Source organism: Ochotona curzoniae, unplaced genomic scaffold (genome assembly GCF_017591425.1).
Source record: "Ochotona curzoniae isolate NIBS_2020 unplaced genomic scaffold, NIBS_Ocur_1.0 patch75, whole genome shotgun sequence".
Taxonomy (NCBI): Eukaryota; Metazoa; Chordata; class Mammalia; order Lagomorpha; family Ochotonidae; genus Ochotona; species Ochotona curzoniae.
In genome coordinates, this window is record NW_024467056.1 from 674,996 (window position 1) to 694,330 (window position 19,335).

A 19,335-nucleotide genomic window follows, 5' to 3' on the forward strand; every position below is an offset into this window, starting at 1 on the left:
AGACACTGAACAACCAGACTGAGTTCGGCACAGTCCCCAAGGAGGGCGGGATGCAGGAACCCTGGGCCCGTGCAGCACTGAACATCATCTTGTGTGCCTTGGAGGGGCTCCCTCAGCAGATGCTGAGTTCTCACTGAAAACCCCCCAGGCTGCTGTCCTTGAATACCTCCCTTGCAGGCCAGCATCCAGTCATTGTCCCCTGTGTGCAGCTCAGTTAGCCTGCCTACATGCTCCAGAGCCATCCTCCAGCTCCCGACAGCCAGGCCAAGCAATGAGGCAGGGAGACAGGGACCAGCCGGACAGGAAAAGGCTTTGGACACATGAGGTCCATGCTGCTGGGTGTGGCACCAACCTGTCTGCAGGAGTGCTTACCCCTGCTGAGGACTGCCTGGATACTGCAGATGCTCAGCTGGCAGCACCACCACTGCTATCCCTGAGGGCAGGCCCCTGGGCCCTCTCCCAGCCACAGCGAGGCTGCTCTCCTAAACTTTCAGGCACAGAGTGGACAGCCAGAGAGCCTCTGTTTACAACCTGCCTGGCGATCCAATCTCAATGCAGGGCAGCGCTGCTGCAGGCGCACACTTCCTCTCACTTCTCACTTTATTCCATTTCAATGTTGGTTACTCTGAGTGTTTGAAACGTGGGAGGGAAAGTGCGGTGGTCAGGGGCGAGGCAAAGGAAGACAATAAATAGCGCAAAAGGAGAGTGAAGCTTAAAGGAAGAAGCTGAGATCACTGAGGGGACATGGGGAGAGGGGGACAGCTGCTCTGGGGGAACTGCTGTGTCACACCATAAGCTAGCCGTCTGGTTTGTGTAGCCAGAGTGGGGCCTCTGGGGCCGTGCGCTTCTCCACAGAGAGCTGGGCAAACAAGCCTGTGGCTATGAACACTTGTGAGAAGCTTCCTTATGCAGGTGAAGGGATGTGAAGGCAAGATGGTGCACCTCCTCCTGTCCAGCAGAGGGTGAACACTGGAACTGCCCGCAACATCACGGTGTAAGGTGGAACTAATCTTTTTCTATCAAAAAGCTGGCAGCGCCAGCCCATGAGTCTGCGAGGTTTCAGGGCACAAGGTAGCCAGTTGTGTCCAAATGGGGAGAGTCCTGCTGGTGGCAGCCCCTGCTTGCTGAAGGCTGACTGCTCATTGGCCTCTCTGGGATGGCTGAGCTGTCCGTCTGTGCAAGTTCCGGGATGCAGGGCTCATGTGTCAGCTGAGTTCACCTCTTTGGAACAGAAGTAGTGCACAACCACTCCATTGGGGTATCTGGCAAAAGCACTGTAGGGAAGGACAATAGCACAGGCGTGAGGGATGCCTGCAGCACCTTGTCCAGGAGCCATCCCGGAAGCAGCACCTCCAGACCCCCAAGAAGAGCCTGTGTGGAGGCTCTCTGTAGCCACCCTTTCTGCTCAAAAAGGAAATGGAGGGTGAAACACACACAGCTGGAGTGCAGGAGGGTAGAGGGATTGGGAGGAGTATTATGGCTCTAGGTTTGGCCCCAGCTCACCCAGATCTGGAAGCTCCTCAGAGCTCTGTCACACTTATTCTAACCAAGGACAGCTAAGCAACAGGTGCAAAGATCTCATTCTTCAGACCAGGGATTGGGTTATTTGGGTACTTATAACATCATATAGAATGATCAGCTTAAAGATCAGCCTGTTGTGGATGTGTTGAAGGTCAAGTTCTACCTCCGGTGGCCTTGGCATGGCCAGAACCAATGGTCTCACAGGTTTTCCAGGGCCTGAGGCTGGGTGTTTCCATCCCTGTTCAGAGGCTCCACATGCCTCTCACACACACCAGAGGGAGTGGGTGCTGGGGGTGGGGGCAAGATCTTAGCAGCCCCGGGTGGTACGTGTCAGCTCCCACCCCAACCAGTCTGTATCTTCCTGGGAGAAAGCATTCAGGACAGCTGGTGGGATGCTTTCCTCCTGGGCAGAAGGGCAGGCGTCCACCCTGAGTATTCTCCACACCCCACCACTGACTCCTGGAGCTTGGGCCAGGGGAGGGAGGATGCTCACCTGTTCCCAATCTTTTTCTTACACACCATGCACACCTTCTCCTCTGTGATGATGCACTTTACCTGCTGGTGTAAGATCCGCTCCTCCTGCACCTGATCAAGAGAGGGGTGAGGGGCGGAGAGTGAAACTGCATGGCCTGACACAGATACAGAGGGCCGAGCTGGGCTGGGCAGCTCAGCCTCCGGGCCTTTGGCTATAGGATCAGTTTTAGCTGTGCTATATGGGACATATGGGAGCTGTCCCAGACAGAAGCACAGAAGCCTGCCTTACAGGCTGGAAGGCACGCACCCTCAAGAACTCTGCATGGAGAAGGTTCTTGAGCACTTGATTGAATCGTTTCTTTTGTGCATTTTCTTCCAAGACCTTTTCCAGAAAGATACGGATGTCATTGATCTGAGTGTTTGCTGGCAGAAGGTTGAGAGCCTGGGGACAGAAACAGAGTGGGGAACAAAGTGAGGCCAGGAGATGTCTGATGGCACAGGAGCCTAGTGTGCTTCCCCATCCACATTTCTCCTTCGGGGTTCCCCAGAGATGTCTCCATCTCCCTAATAGAGACCCTCTGACCTTGGTGGTGTCCAGTTTGCTGTGGTGCAGCTCGAGGACCTGCAGGGCAGCCTGGAGATTGGCCTGTGGCTCCAGCAGCTCCAACTTAATGGGTCCTAGGCAGTGAATGCTGGGGGGCGACAGGTACATCCGAAGCAGGGAAAGGTACACCTGTCTCATAGACAGACATGCAGGTCAGGCTACAGCAGCCCTCTGGTGCCCCCACTACTGCTGCACACCCAACAAGATTGGTAGTCTCTTGGGGCTGGCACTGTGGCACAGCAGGCTAAGTCACTGTAACACCAGCAGATCCAAGATGCTCTGCTTCTTATCCAGCTCCTTGCTCATGAGCCCAGGAAAGCAGCAGAGGATGGCCCAAGGGAGATCTGGATGGAGTTCTGGGTTCCTGCCATTAACCTGACCTAGTCCTGGCTGTTGCAGCCATAAGGGGATAAACCAGTGCGTGGAAGTTCTCTGTTTTCGTCTCTACATCTCTGTGCCACTCTTCCTTTAAATAAATAGGGCACAGTGCGGTAGCCTAGTGGCTAAAATCCTTGCCTTACACGTGCCGGGATCCCACATGTGTGCAGGTTCTAAACCTGCACCTGCATGGGAAACCAGAAGAGGCTCCAGGTTCCTGGCTTCGGATCAACTCAGCTCTGGTCATTGCGGCCACTTGAGGAAATCTTCCTCTCTCTCTCCTCCTCTCTGTATATCTAACTTTTCAATAAAAATTAAAAAATAAATAAATATTACCAAAAAAAAGGTCAGTCTTTAGTGTCAGCTGGATAGAGCATCCAAATCCCATTAGTTCCACCTTCTAAAATTTTGGTAACACTAGCCAATCAAGTGAAGATGTGAAAAAAGGACTGTTTATTTCCTTGAGAGAAAAAACACCAAATGCATTGTATGGTTTATAGAAAGCTAAATAAAAGGATCATTCATTTCTTGTGGGTTCGAAGGCTGACTCCCTAATCCACATATTGGCAGATGGGGATTAACTCAAGATGCCATGCCCACTTGCTACTGTGCCAGCACCACAGCCTTAGGCCTGGGGGTCCTGCTCACTGGGACCATCTTGAACAATACTAGCAGCATCTCTGGGCTGTACCCCTGAGTCCCAGCAGCAGCCCCTACCCTCAGCCAAACCAGTGTCTACAGACGAATGAGGTATACTCCAGAATTAATACACAGAACCCCGAAAAGTTCCTTCGCAAAGGCTGACCACTTAACCTGCTAAAACAAATTAGGACTCTTGTGAGGGATGGAACAGGAGTGCCACTAAGGAACACACAGGTGGCAGATGTAACCCAGGTTACACGCACCAGCTCGCACCCAGATCCAGCCCTGGTATCCGCGGCAGCTGCTGGCCAGGTTTGTGAAAGGGGCAGGGGTAGGCACAGGTGCTTCTGGGAAAGGGTCACTACTTACGTCTTTGTTGCCATCTTTGTTTTGGTCATAGTGCTTGTGGCAGTATCTGCAAGGAAGACATTGGTGAGGCAAGCATGAGGACAGGCCACCCACATGGCCACCTCAAGCAGGCTCTCCATAGCCAGTGCTGGAGGTTGCCAAGGGAAGGAATGCCGGGTGCCCCGCTGAGTGGACAGAGGTCTGCTCAGCTGCTCCTGCCTCCCATCTCTGGGGCCTTCCCTGAGGAGCCGACTTACTCCTCAGCCATCCTTGTGTCCTTCAGAACGTGCACGTAGATGAAGAGAGCTTGCTCGTGCTTCCCCATGCGTCCCAGCAGGAGAGCGCGTTCTTCCAGGAGGCCTGGGAGGAGGAAGGAGCAAGTGAAAACAAGCGTCTCGGCCATGGGGAGACAGAGGGCAGGTACTTGGAGGAAACAGCAATGGATGCCAAGGCAACAGAATATGGAGGCAAGCGTGACTATAATTATGTATTTTTCCTCAAGGGGGAAATTACTTAGGTGCTGCCAAGCAGGGAGGCAGCTGTTTGAGGAGGGGCTTCACTTGGTCCTTTGTGTGACCACCTAGAAGCTGAGGAGGACCACCCGACAGCCAAGAACAGGATAAGCACCGCCAGCACGCTTGGCAACACTCATAAGGCAAGCACCCATGCGCTTGTGCCCAGCTTTTGTGGCGCTTGCTGGTCAGATTAATGCTCCTTTTTCAAACACATTGTGTCGGATTACAGAAACTACTAACAATGAACTTGGCCAAAAACACGTTTTGTGTCAATTAACAGATTACAACTTGGCTATCAATTATCACACCCAGGAAAAAAAAAAAGAGTTCTCTTAGCCACAGTTCCAAGTGAGTCTTCAGAGAGCACACACTGTGGGCACTGACCCGAAAGGCCTGGTCTTCACAGGTCTGACTCTACATGCAGGGGGCGTGCAATGGTACAGAGGGCAAGATCAGCTGGTACAGTTCCCCTTACTCACAGCTCCTCGCCCCTCAGTCAGCCACTCACCATCAAAAGGGAAATCGCAGATGAGCCGGCTTGGGTCGTAGAACCTGGAAATCTCTAGGAACATCAGGAGCTTCTGCCGGTATTCCCCAAGCTCCCCCTCTTCCTCTCCAGCGGGGACCGGAGTTTTGCCTATAAGAAACAACAAGGGGACCTCTGGGCAACCAAGCGGTCTCAACAGGGAACGAAGGGGATGGAGTGTGACGATGCAGCTCTGGGGTCACAAGGCCTCCTCTATGGTAGCTTCCAGAGACTTCTCTGAACTTATGGTTTCCTTATCAGCCCAGGGTTAAACACAACCCAAGTGGCTGAACAGAGAAGTCCTCGGGAGGCAGCCCCGTCTCTCCCAGGTCCAACCTTGCAGCCCGAGTTGTTCCTTCCACCCTCCCCAAGGGATGGCTACCAGCCACATACAGAGGGAAAATAGGGGCTCCCTGGTTGTGCAGGCCCAGCCTGCGCCTCTCGGCTCCCTGGCACCTCTGGGGGACTCTCCATACTCCTTGCCTGAGACTGGTACCTGCAGGGAAGGCAAGGAGATACTCCTTCATCAGACCTTGCACCTTCTCACAGTAGAGCTGGATCAGGCAGTTGTGGAACCGCGAGCCGGTCTCCTCCCAAACATGGACGATATGCTCCTAAGGTAAAAGGAACATCTGCCTAGCACCCTCTCTGCTGTGACCCCCTTCTCTTCACTAATATCACCACAAAGATTACCAAGGAACAGCTCTTCTCAGACTACCAACTGGGACTAGCATTGTGGCATAGGATATTAAGCTGCTGCCTATGAGGCTGGCACCCCATGTTGGAGCATGGATTTGAGTTCTGGCTGCCCTGCTCCTGATCAGATCCAGCTCCCCTGCTAGTGTATCTGGGGAAAATAGCAGATGATATGGCTCCCATGTCTGGGCTCCTGACCCCACATGAGACAGGGATGGATTTCCAGGCTCCTGGCTCTAGCCTGGCCCAGCCCCTGCCATTATGGCCACTTAGGGAGTGAATCAGCAGGTGGGCCATCATCTGCTGTTTTCCCAGGTACATAATCAGGGAGCTGGATTAAAAGAAGTGAAGCCAAGACCCAAACCTGTACTCCACTGTAGGATGCCAGTATCACAAATGGCAGCTCAACTTGCTATGCTACAATGTAGGCCCTTAAAACTCATTTTAAAAATGTGGTCTACTAGGGCCAAACACATGGCTCAACTGGCTAATTCTTTCAACCTCCAAGAGCTGCCATTCCATATGGACACCGGTTCAAGTCCTGGCTGCTACAGTTTCCATCCAGCTCCCTGCTTATTGCCTGGGAAAGCAGTATAGAATGGCCCAAAGACTTGGGACCCTGCATCCAAATGGGAAACCCAGAAGAAACTCTTAGCTTCTGACTTCAGATGGACTCAGCTTCAGCTGATGTGGCCATCTGGGGAGTGAACCAGCAGATAGGAGATCTTTCTCTCTGTTTCTCCTCTGTAAAATCTGCCTTTCCAATGATAATATATATTTTTAAAAGTTGATCTATTTATTTATATTTATTTCAAAGGCAGAATGACAGAGACAGAGGGAGGGGAGGAGAGAGAGAAAGACAGGTTATCTTCCATCTGCTGTTTCATTCCTCATACGCACAGCAGCCAGGGCTGTAGTCTAGGAACTCCATCTGAGATTTCCACATGAGTAGAGCCCTTACCAGCTCCCTCCATTGGCTGAGCATCAGCATGAAGCCAATCAGCTGCAAGGGCGGGATTTAGATCAGACACACTCCAAAACAGGTTGTCTCCAGAGGCACCTCACCCTGCTACCCCATAACACCCATGCCTCTTAAAATCCGGTTGATTGTCCTGTGATCACAGTTGAGTTTTACAAGTGTGGTTTTATAGTGTTTTCCTCTAAAATGTCTTTGTTTTATTCTCCTGTACCTTGGAAGGTCCCAACAATAACACAATGCCAAATTGGTTTCCTGGGATCTTTTTCTTCATGGGAGATTGCAAGAAGACTCCTTCCATTTCTACCAACCCCCAAAGTCCCAGTCACTGAACCAGGCAGTCTTGGAACCCAGTTTAAAGCTTTCAGTGAAGTAAAAAAAAAAAAAAAAAAGCAGCATACCAGATATGGAATGGCCAGACCCTTAAAATTTTCTATCAGGAAGCTCAGCACTCGATCACGGGGCAGGGATTCCACCTCTGGGAGATCTTCAGTAAATATCTGTAATAAAGACCTGGGCTCATCCACCTGACTCATGCCCACCACAGCAAGGATCCACAGGATGCATGGGAGGCACCTGTAGCTAGCTCAGGTGTGACACACCAGATTGCAGGCCTGCCTGTAGCAGTTTCTGGGTATCCCTGAGAACTCCATGAAGCTGCAGTAGTGGTTCCTGACCCTCCACCCACCACTGTTTTCAATAGAGTGGGATCAATCATGGCTCAGTTAAGTCCTGGCCATTCCCTGGGCCTACCTTCAGCCCGTCTTCGGGGAAGTCTCTCAGCACCCACATTGAATAGGAAAAAATCAGATGTAGGTTTTCTGTGCCTAGAAGGAGAGGAGAGATTCGTCAGCATGCTAAGGGCACCCTGCTGAGGGACAGGGAGACAGGTCCAAGCCCTGGCCCCTAGGTTGGCGGACGCTGCTGGGCCAGCTACAAGCCAAGCAGCTGTCACAGTTCAATCAACCAGAAATCAGAAATGGAGGGAGATCAGCTTCCTTTGAAGAGAAATCTTTTCTCCCACATTAAAAGCTGACCCTGGGGCAGGCATTTGGCCCAGTGGTTAAGATACCCTGCTTTTCCTATTGGTGCCTGGGTCTGAATCCTGCCTTCACTCCTGCTCCAGCTTCTTTAGCATACATACCCTGGGAGACAGGAGGTGATGGCTCAAAGGGCTGGAATCCTGTCCCCCGTGAATGAAATCCCAATGGAGTTCCAGGACTGGAGCTCTGACTGGCTCTCTTGCTTCTCAAATAGGTAAAATTATACACTTTTAAAAAATGCTGGCCTTACCCAGATGCTGCAGGTATTGCACTGTCCTCTCGTGGCCTTTCAGGGGGGAGTTGGCTTTCTTGGACTGGTCCACCAGCACCTGCAGAGCTGGCAGGGAAGCCCAGGAACAAGGTGAAGAGCCTCTTCTCCCAGGCATTCGTCCCCCTGAGAGGATTTCCCTGCCGACCTACAGGAGGCTCCCTACCCCGCTCCCTGCCCCCCTCCCTTGAGCACCTTTCTCGTGCAGCCCCTTCTTCTCGTACAGGATGATCAGCTCGCTGTATTTGTGGGCTTTCTTCAGCACGTGCTCGCTCTCCTCAATGTGGCAGTGGTTGTTCTCCAGGCGCAGCAAGGGCGCCACCAGGGCTACGTTGGTCTGCAGCGGAGCAGGACTTCAGGGGAAAGGGTTTCCTGGGGAGCCCCACCCTTCCCTGGCCCAAGCCTGCTCCAGACTGAGGAATCAGGATGTGGTACGGGCAAGAGGCAGCAAGCCACCCCTCTGCAGGGAAACAGGTTGTGGCTATCAGAACTCTATAGCCTCTTATACAATGGGTTCTCATGCTCTGGAGTGGACAAGAATTTTCTCAGGGAGATGCTGTCTTTGCTAACTGGATTCTGGATTAACCTCTTACTCCAACCTTTAACTTCCAAGAAATGTCCAGGCTTGAGGCGAAGACCACGTGGACCCTGTTATCATAGGCCTGGCCTTCCTAGTGGCAGCCTCCTGTCCCCACCCCAATTAGTTCTCTCTTGCATTTCTCACAAGTCCAGGGCAACAGGGCACTCACATGCAGGTAGCATTTGAGCAAGGTGGTGTCAATAATTTGCAGCAGCTTCTTCTTGGACTTGATGGTAGGTGTGCCTTCCATGAGCGGGGAGGTGCTGGATTGGTGGTCAGAATCATTCAGCTTCTTAACCAACTGACTTCGTTTCTGCAAGGGCCAGAAACGTGCGGTCAAGGCCAGGGTTATTTCTTCCTTTGTCACCTGAGCTGCTGAGTCATTTAGAATACTCCAGTCAGCTCATGCCTTCCAAGTCTGAGCTCATGGTAGCATCTGCTTTCTGTTAGGTGTCCTACAGCCACAGTTACAATGATCAATGGAGTCTTTATTGCACATGAAGCCCTGGGCTGGCCAGGCTTCATTGTCCAGGTACCCTTTTGTGCCTGGCACAGGGCTGTGTGGCGTGCAGGCAGAAAAGCAGGTCTGAGTGTCCTGGCAGGCTGCAGCAACAGCTGGGTGGGTATCCCCGGAGCTCAAGGTCAGGCATGATAAACTTGTGGGCACCTGGGCCCAGGAACGGGGAGTGGAAAGCCACGTAACAACACTGTTGATGAGACTGTCCAGTGCCCACCTGGAGAACCCTTAGAGAGGGGTGCACAACACTGAAGAGAAAGAAATCTTAGTATAAAACTCCCTGCAAGGAAGGTGTGAAAAGGGAATAAGCAATCACCTTCTGTAATAGACACAGGGTTTAGGAAACTTTAATGGAGATCTTAGATTTGCTGCTGACTCTGGCATTTCATTTATTTGTTCATAACAATACTACAAAAAAAGCTTAGAATAAATAATTTCTAATTACATAAAAAAAGCATCTTATGGAGGGTGGGTGATTGGCATGGTGACTCAGATACTGTTTGGCATGCCTGCATCCCATGTTGGAGTGACTGAGTCTGAGTTCTGCCTGTTTTCAATCTAGCTTCCTGCAAACGCACATCCTGGGAGGTAGCAGGTGACAGCACAAAAACTTGGGCCCCTGTCACCCATGTGGGAGACAGATGGTGTTCCAGGCTCCTGGCTTCAGCCTGGTCCATCTGCTGGAAGTGGCAGATAGTTCTTTGTCTCTCTGTCTTTCAAAGAGACAAGAATACATATTTTTTAAATGCATAAAAAATTTCATATTTTGCAAACTAAAATGTACCCTTTCTAGTTTCTCTAATATCAGGAGGCAGTTTCTTTCTGCTGCAGTCAGAACTTAACAATATCATGCAGTTGTTGCTCAAATCCTGATACCAGGAACCACGCTCTGCTTCCTTGCAGACTCCTGTAGCACCCCTTTATGGGATGCCAGTGTCTGACACTCCTTGCCAAGGAGTCGCAGGTACTGGGATGTCCAGGTAAACTTTTCCTTACAAATCTGTACCACACCTACCTGGGTCAGGTAGTCGATCAGAGCGAGGTGAGCCTTTTCCAGTTCAGCCCCAGAGAGCGAAGGCAACGGGTTAGGATACTGCAATTGCTTCCGGTAGTCTGTGGGCAGCAGGTCAGGGTACAGACCCATCACATGGGTGGGATCTGTGGGCAAGACAAATGTCATTCTTCGGAAAGGAGCCCAGCTATTTCAGGATGAAATAAAACAAGACTATCACCATACTGACTTTTTGGAAGAAATCACGCTAAGTTCACAAAAATCCCAATGAGTTTGGTACATATATGTTTTGACTCTGGTACATATGTTAGAGTTAACTAAAAATTTACAAAAATGGCAACACTCTGTATACTAAGACAGAAATGCATAAGGAAAATCAGAACTGAGCATTTATCAACTCCCTGAACATACAGGAGAAAAACATTTCCAAGGAAACATGGATGACAGTAAAGTAGAAAAGTTTGAAGAGACTCTGTAATAAAAAGTAATGCTTCCTAGCATGTGTTGCCATCGCACAGATCTCACAGATGTCTGAAACAGCTGACCCGGATTGAGAGGCCTACAGATCCATGACCTGCCATGGGGGTCTGAGCAAAAAGCTCAGTGTGCACTGGTACTGTGGGATGTTGTCTGTTTTATGGTCTGCGGGCCCCAGCACCCATTATCACCTGTTCTGTGTAGCTTCTTGCTCACAGGGGCTCTAGAGCCAGGAACAACTTTTCACAAGCCCCTTGCATCAGGGTCCTGGAGGAGCATCTAGTGCCCCTTGTAAGTATAAATGAGAGGGCCAGGATGACGGCTCAATTGGCTAGTCCTCCCTCTTACAAATACCGGGATCCTATATGAGCACTAGTTCATGTCTTGGCTGTTCCATTTCCCATCTAGCTTGCTGCTTTTGGCCTGGGAGGATGACAGAGAATGGCCCCAAAGCGTTGGGCCTCTGCACCCACATGGAACACATTGAAGAAGCTTATGCATGCAAGGTGCATGCAAAGCAAAGACTTAAGCCACTAGGTTACTGCACTGGGCTCAAAGTAAATAAATCTAAAAAAAAAAAAAAAGGTAGTATGAGTGAAAGATCTGGAAATTGGAACAAGATGGAGGTCTCCTATGCTGAGCCACCCATGTCTCAGACTGAGTATACTCCAGGGTGCAGGTAATTAGCTAGACAGTATCTGGGAGGCACCGCTTAGGCAAGGCAGCTGTGGTTGGTTACCAGCAACTTTCTGACCCCTATTATCAGTGTCCAGGAGAAGAATTTACTGCTCCATCCAACAATGTGTGTGTATGTGTACAAAAACAAGAATAACACATCTATGTACCATTGTAACCATCTGTTAAGTGGACAATTCAGTGACATTAAACACATTTATTCTGTTGTAGCACATCACTAGCATGTATCTCCACCACCCCAACTCAAACTCTGTACTCAATAATTGCTTCCTGTCCTTGCTTCATCCCAGCCTCTATTCCCTTTCTGAAAGACATAGAAACACCTCTTCCATCTATCAGTTAATTCTCCAAATGTTTGCACCCTCTCCCCTCTGCGGGTGGCTCCTTCTGCCTCAAAGGAAACATGCCCTGACATGTTCCTTTTGTTCCAACTCCAAGCTTATACAGTCTTCTTCGAGCTTGGTATCCCCGACAGGTCCAGTTCTGTCACAGTATGAGCTGCTGCTTCAGTGGGAATTAGCTTTATCTGCTGAATAGGGGAATGATGTCAACTTTAGGCAGCAGTTGTGTTTGTTGGTTTCTGTGCAGTTTTCCCTAGCTTGTTAATATAGTTTAATAAACACTGTGGCAGGGGCTCAAGTGCTTGAGCCACCACCTTGTTAATGTCTTGAATTGACCAAATGTTTAGTAGCAAAAGGCAAATTTCCTCATGTTTAGACAGAATGCCTTAACTCTACCTGAAAACCTAAAGAGATGTCCTCCTTTAGCGAAAGGAGTGGCCATTCACTAGCTTCAGGAATCATAGACTTTACTAAGTTAGGCCATCTGGAAAGGCCAAGAATAGAGATGAAGAAAAGATGTTTCCCCACATCACTTTTTTCCCCCTTGGTCTCATACCGAAGTCTGTAGCCTGGATAAGGTGTTCTATTTGATGAAGTTGGTCTCTATTCAAAGCAGATGTCTGCAACAATCTGTGATTTGAAGGAAGAATCAGCCCCCGGGTTTCCAAGGACCATGACTTTGGGACGAGTACCACAAATGTGAGCACAGTGGGGTTTTACAGTTTCCATCAGTGTTGTGTTTACACAGGTGCTGAGTAGTCTGCCCCCACCCTTAGTGTTTCCCAGAACCCTGTTACTCTTTGTATGCTTGACAAAACGTAAGATTTCACAGAGCCAGTTACAAGGCACCATGGCAAACATGTATGTATCTCAATGAATAACAAAATAAAAGGTGCCCTTGGGGACCAGCATGGTGACACAGGGGGTTAGGTCACCCCCTGCCCCACATGTGGGAGACCAGGATGGATTTCTTGGCTCCTGGCTTTGGCCTGGTCTAGATATGGCTATTATGGCCATTTGGGGAGGAAATCAGTGGAAAGAAGACCCGTCTCTCCCTGTCTGCCCCACTTCCCACCCTTATTCTTTTACATTTCAAAGAAACTTTTTTTTTTTTAAATAATAAGGGGTTGGGTAGGAATAAATAAATTAAAAAGCTGTCACTCCATCAGGATTGATTTTAAAGCTTCAGGGCTAGGGTATGAGCATTACTGGTGCATGGAAAAGGGGTCAGGCTACTACAGCAGTTCTGTCTCACTATGCCCAAAGGGCCAGTGGGGCACTGACAATGATGCTCTCATCTGGAGCACGGAGGGCAGATGTCTACCATTTGCAGGCTGCCCAGCACTCATCCCCCATCTTTATAGCAACCAATTCCCTTTGGGCAAGCTGTTCTTACACACTGCCAAGTTTTGGGTATGGTGGGATTGTGTTCCCCAAAGCTTCAGTGTGCTGGTACTGAGGTGGTGGAATCTTTACAAAGTGAAGCCTACTGAAAGGTGCAGGTGACTTGTGGTCACCACACCCAGGAGGATGAAGGTAGCTTTCAAGGGATTCAATTAGCTTCTGTGAGAGCAGGTGATAAAACAAAGAGCAAACCTGGTCTCTGGTCATCATCATCATCTTTTCTTTGTTAAGATTTATTTATTTTTATTAGAAAGGCAGATTCACAGAGAGAAGGAGAGATAGAAAGCTCTTCCATCTACTGACTCACTCTCTAAGTGGCCACAATGGCCAGACTAGACAGATTATACAAGCCAGGAGCCAGGCACTTCTGATCTTCCATGTGGGTGCAGGGTCCCAAGGGTTTGGGCCATCCTCGACTGCTTTTCCTGGCTATAAGCAGGGAGCTGGATGAGAAGTGAAGCAGCCAGGATATGAACTGATGTCCATGTGGGATCCTGGCACATGTAAAGTGAAGATTTTAGTCATTAGGCCATTGCATCGGGTCCTCTCTGATCTTCTTGTCTTTTCTTGACACGGCTCTCTCCCTTTCACACTGTAATGTCATCTGCCACCTCATGATGTAGCCATGAGGCCCTCCTCAGACGCTGAAACCATGTGGCTGTCCCATCTTGGACTATGATCCTTCAAAACTTTGAGCTAAATAACCTTCTTTTCCTTTAAGCATTGCCCAGGCCTGAGTTTCTGTCACAATGACAAAAAAAAAAAAACAAAAACAAAAACAACACACAGACATGCCACGTGTCATCCCAGTGGCAGACCAGCTCTACCACATACCTGCCTTTAAAAACAGGTGAGAGCCTCACCTCACCTCTTTCCCTACCTTGGGACAGTCTGGGAGTGGGAATATGACTTAATCCTGGTTGACAACATCCTCTTGATCTTGAGAAATGGAGGTAGGATGACAAGCACACATCACCACAGATCCCATCTTACGTACTCCTCTAATGTAACAGGGTATTCTTCTTTGATAGAGATGGTGTGTGGGGCAAGCATTTAGCCTGGCAGTTACAACACCAGTCAGGACACCGACATCTCCTTCTGGAGTGTCCGGGTTTAATTCCCAGATCCAAGCCCTAATTCCAGTTTTGCCAGTGCAGATCCCAAGAGACATCAGGAGATGGTTCAAGATGCTGAGCCCTTACCACTTATGTGGGAGACATAGATTGAGTTCCCGGCTTTCAGCTTCAGTCCAGACCCAGCCATTATAAGCACTGGGGAAGAGAATCAGTGGATTGGAACTCTCTTGGTCTAAGAAATTAATTTTCAAAAACAAAAACAAGGCATTGCAGCACAGTGGATTGGACTACTAGCTGTGATGCAGGCATCCCATATCAGAGTGTCAGCTTGAGTCCTTGCTACTCCATTTCCAATCCAGCTCCCTGTTACTGTATCTACAAAGGTGGCAGGGGACGGTTCAAGTGCTAGGGTCCTTGTCACCCACGTGGAGACCAGGATGGAATTCCTGGTTTCTGCCTAGGGGAGTGAGTCAGTGGATGAAAGGTGACTTTGTTTCTCTCTGTTGTTCTGCCTTTCAAATGAAAACATAAATCTTTACAAAATCAAAACAAGGCAAAACAAAGAGAGATGGAGTGTGTGTTTTCTTGCATTCAACCTGGGAGAACTCTTGTACATGAACAAAATACACCAGAGGTCACAGACATAGGAAATACTTGGATGGCTCCTTCTGGGGAGTCAGCCACAAATGAGGGTGCCCCAGAAGCTCTGTGGGGGGACCCACCTGGACCCCATCCAGCACCCACTGTCAGGCAAAAGAGCTCGTGTGTTGGGAAGTGGATCCTGTAACCCAGGAGGGACTTCAGAGGACAGCAGCCCCACGGACATACAAATGCAACTGCATGAGAGACCTGAAGCAAGAGCTGAGCCCTCCCCCGATTCTGACCCACAGACAACACGAGAGGTAAAGTTTTGGGATGACTTTGTTATACTGACTAGCTATTGCACTAGTTTTGGGAGGCAGTTTTTTATTCAAGATTAAGTAACAGGGGAGGTGGAAGTGGCAGCAGCTCCAGAAGTGGCTATGGCAGTGGATGTCTACCCAGCCTGCCCTGACTACAAAGTGTAGCTTCCTGTTTGCAGCTTGTCTTGGCGGGCCTCCTGAGCTCCTGTTTCACCCTAGTTCTAAGGCTCATCTCCACCAGTTTTATGGATCTCTCCAAATGCCATCCCCCTAATATTCCAAAAACCCTGCACCACTGATTATGCTTGAATTACCCCATATTGGTCTGCACTGCTTACAGTCAAGAACTTTAACAGGTACAGGAAGTCATCACAGTTTATACTGGCTGAGCTTGAGGGATGGTAGATAAAAAGCCAAGCAAACCAGAAAAGAAACTTATGAAACCATGTGTTTATAGACTGATTCAAGTTAAGCAAAAGAAGAACACATAGAAAAGTGACATTTAATCATGATAACAACTGCAGACACCCACACAGCACTTGTTAAGAGCTTCACATTGTCTGCGCATGTCACACCTCCCAGCACCCCTCTGGGGCAAGGCTATTATTGTCCCTCTTTCTCAGAGGAGCAAACAGCAGCCAGAGGGGTGCAGTGACTGTGTGAGCTCAGCACCACTGAGTCCAGGCACCTGCTCCTCACTGCTATGCTCAAAATGCTCAAATGTCTACAAAGATTTTAGGATACCAAGGAAAGAAAGGGCTCCTCATAAATGACTTACTAGGTAATCCAGGGACCTCCATTTAGAAGAACATTCAATAAACGCAAAATATTCAAATATGTACTGGTTAAACTGAATGATTTCCTGGCACCATGAGCTAAGAACACTGGAAGCCCGTAGCTATGGGGGAAACCAGTCTCACAGGATTGGGAGTGTAAGCCTGGAAGCATTGGGGCTGCCCAGAGGGCCTGATTAGCTTTGTGGACCAATGTAGATGCGTGTAAGCTCTGCCCATTCTCAGAAACCTGGCACCACCTCTGCCTGTCCTGTCTCGTCTCCGTCCGTTAGTTCCTTATCTTCACACCCCACCCACATGTTACCTGTGCCAAGCTTAGCAAACACCTGCATAGACTCATCAAAGCGCTTCTGGCAGAAGAGGTTGAAGGCATACAGGTTCTTGATGTGATGAATTTGCTGCTGTTTTTCACTGTCAGAATCATCTTTCATTTCCTAGTAAGAGAGCACAATGGTAACAACTCACTTGCCCAAAAAATGTTTATTCAGCACACTCCAGGTGAGAGACAGTTTCCTAGGAGATAAAGACATTAATGTGTACAAGAAACATGACTGCTAAGTAACTGTATAGCTAAAACACAGCACACTTTTCAACTTCACGCCTAACCAGTACTTCTGAGAACTGTCAAGGTCAGGAAAGACAAAGGAAAGATGATGGAACGGTCACCAGAGGCACTAAGGACATGCATCACCTAAATGCCATGTGATTATTGGATCTGTTCCAGACACTGAAAAAAGGACATTAAAGGAAAAGCCTGCTGCATCTGAATAAAGCCTAGGGTTTAGTTTAACAACAAACAAACAAAAATCAAGGAGAAACAGAGTACAGAAGAGAGGGCAAGAGGAGTGTGTGCTGCTGGGAAGCAGAACAGTGCATGTGCTGGAACCCAAAGTGATGGGGAGAGATGGGGAAGACCCTGGCATGGCGGAAGTGGCTGGAAAAGTCAGTTTACAGACATGCCAATGAAGTTGAGTTGTTACTTAAAAATCTTTTTTTTTTAATTTGTTTTGACTTGTCTTTTAACTGTTTTGTCTTGTCTAATGTATCTTTTAATCTGTTTTGCCTTGTCTAATATAATTCTTCTTTCAGAAAATCTATTCTTTAAGGCTTTATTTATTGGGGCTGGTGTTGTGGCCCAAATGGATAATCCTCTACCTTCAAGCACCAGTATCCCATATGGATGCTGGTTCTAGGTCCTGGTGCTTCATTTCAACTCCAGCTCCCTGCTTGTGGCCTGGGAAAGTAGAGGAGGAGAGCCCAAAGCCTTGGGATCCTGCACCCATATGGGAGATTGGGAAGAGGTTCCTGGCTCCTGGCCACAGATGCTTTAGCTCTGGTCATTTGGGCCATTTGGTGAGTGAGCCAGTATATAGAAGATTCTTCTCTCTCTGTAAATCTTCCTTTCCAATAAAAATTTTAAAATATTTTTAAACAAGAACTTTATTTATTGATTTATTCAAACTTTATTTATTATACAGAGTGACACAAGAGAGGGGGATGTAGGGAGAGAGGAGGCTGGGGGAGGAGAGCAGTGGGGGAGGGAGGGAAGGCAGAAAGGAAGGAGTTGGGAGAGAGAGAGGGGAGAGGGAAAAGGAAGGGAAGACAGACTTTCCATCTGCTGGTTTACTCTCAAATGGTCACAATCCTCGACCAGGGCTTGACCAGGCTGACGCCAGAAACGAGGAGCTCCATTCAGGTTTCCCACAGGGGTGGGAGGCTTAAACATTTGTGCCATCATCTGCTGCCTTCCCAGGTGCATCAGCCTGAAGCTTGATGGGAAATGGAGCAAGGGGACTCTGGCACTGATATGATACACTGCAAAAGGCAGCTTAATGTGCGGTGTCACCACTTTGTTTACTTTGCCTTAATACTGGTTTAAACTACTGCCAGCACAGGACTGCACCAGATCTCAACTTTCCTGCTTGGTGCTTCACAAACTTGCAAAAACTGTTAGCCTCCTTATCTCACTTATTCCCATACAAACAAACTACACTTTCCATTTTCATGAGCTCCAACAGGTCACATTTATTTTCATTTTTCAAACTTCCTCTTAGTATTTTAACATTCCCAAATCCTACCCTGATCTGAACCTTACCTATCTTGAAAGGGCCAACTCCAACACCCACCCTTAGGATACCTTTCGAGCCCACAATGAACTGCCCTCTGGCACACTTCGTTCTATGTCTTGTTAATGCCAAAGTTTAGTAAGTCTGCTGATAATTTATGCTTTCACATCTATTTATTGTTCAAAAAATGTATTTATTTATGAGAGCAAAAGAGAAAAAGGGGAGGGAAAGGTGGGGAGGGGAAAGGAGAGGAGGGAAGGGAAGGAAAAGAGAGCTCCATCTATTGGTTTACTGCCCAAATACCCACAACAGCCTAGGAACCACAGTCAGGAGCTGGGAACTCGATCTAGGTCTCCCACAGGGGCAGCAGCCATTCAGCTGCCTGAGCTACGACAGGTGTCCCAGCTGCCTGAGCTACCACAGGTGTCCTGGGAGATCTGCATTGAACCTGGAATCAGGAGCTACAGCCAGATATTAAACCTAGATACCTGGTGTGGGATGTAGGTGTTCTAGTCATTCCCCCTGTACTGAAGTGTTATCAACCAACTGTCTTAGGTCCTAAAATGAGAATGCAGTAAAGTCTGAGCCTAGAAAGGACAGGGGAGATTGAATGCACGACCTGCAGAGCACTGAGAATTTCCCGTTAAGAAAAGTAGGCTAACATCATGGTGAAATGAGTTAGGCCTCCACTGGCATGCCACATGACAGTTGGTTAGGGTTCCAGCTGCTCCACTTCCAATCTAGCCCCATGCTGCTCTGTGCCCCTACACCCATGTGGCCTTTTGAGGGGAGTGAACCAGAAAATAAAGACCTCTCTTTTCTGTAAATGTGCCTTTCAGATCTATAGTATATAAGTCTAAAAAAGAAAGAAAAAGAGTTACAAATGGCATAGCCTTTTTAAAAAATATATTTATTTATTTTTATTGGAAAGTCAAGTTTATTGAGAGGTAAGACAGAGAGAAAGATCTTCTATCTGTTGGTTTACTCTCCAAGTAGCTGCAAAGGCCGGAGCTGAGCGGATCCAAAGCCAGGAGCCAGGAGCTTCTGGATTTCCTGCATGGGTGCAGGTCTCAAGGCTTTGGGCTCTCCTCCTCTACTTTCCTAGGCCACAAGCAGGGAACTGGATGGGAAGTGGAGCAGCCGGAACACGAACCAGTGCCCATATGGGATGCTGGTGCATGTAAGGAGAGGACTTTAGCCACTAGGCCACAGCACCAGGCCCTCTCAGTTGTTTTCTAACGTCAAACCCATCTTCTATACATGACAACAAGCATCATGCAGGATGTTCTAGGAATGCCACAGACCCTGAAGTCAGCCTTCTGGTCAGTTTTTGGCATGGCAGCACTGCTGGGACAGGAGCAAAGTTAACACTATCTCGCCAACACCACCCCATGCCAACATTAGAGGCAGCAACAACCAGAAATGTGTGGGTGCAGGCTAAGTGTGGTGACCCAAGTGGCTCCAGGACAGCCATGGCAG

The 19,335-nt window shown here is 48.7% G+C and overlaps 1 protein-coding gene across 3 annotated transcripts in view; it reads right to left on the reverse strand.

The window, feature by feature from the left end:
• Positions 1–382: 382 nt before the first annotated feature.
• LOC121168183 (vam6/Vps39-like protein) overlaps positions 383–19,335 on the reverse strand; it is a 45,649-nt gene continuing 26,696 nt past the window's right edge. For all 3 annotated transcript variants that reach the window (XM_040998060.1, XM_040998062.1, XM_040998063.1), the window contains 15 exons: positions 16,095–16,224; positions 10,104–10,246; positions 8,741–8,884; positions 8,187–8,328; positions 7,974–8,060; positions 7,434–7,507; positions 7,082–7,180; positions 5,505–5,622; positions 4,991–5,119; positions 4,225–4,327; positions 3,989–4,034; positions 2,579–2,728; positions 2,303–2,437; positions 2,015–2,106; positions 383–1,274 (listed from right to left, as the gene is read on the reverse strand). In XM_040998060.1, the coding sequence (XP_040853994.1) occupies positions 1,199–1,274; positions 2,015–2,106; positions 2,303–2,437; positions 2,579–2,728; positions 3,989–4,034; positions 4,225–4,327; positions 4,991–5,119; positions 5,505–5,622; positions 7,082–7,180; positions 7,434–7,507; positions 7,974–8,060; positions 8,187–8,328; positions 8,741–8,884; positions 10,104–10,246; positions 16,095–16,224 (1,668 nt within the window). In that variant the 3' untranslated portion in view covers positions 383–1,198. The remainder of the gene's footprint in view (positions 1,275–2,014; positions 2,107–2,302; positions 2,438–2,578; positions 2,729–3,988; positions 4,035–4,224; positions 4,328–4,990; positions 5,120–5,504; positions 5,623–7,081; positions 7,181–7,433; positions 7,508–7,973; positions 8,061–8,186; positions 8,329–8,740; positions 8,885–10,103; positions 10,247–16,094; positions 16,225–19,335) is intronic.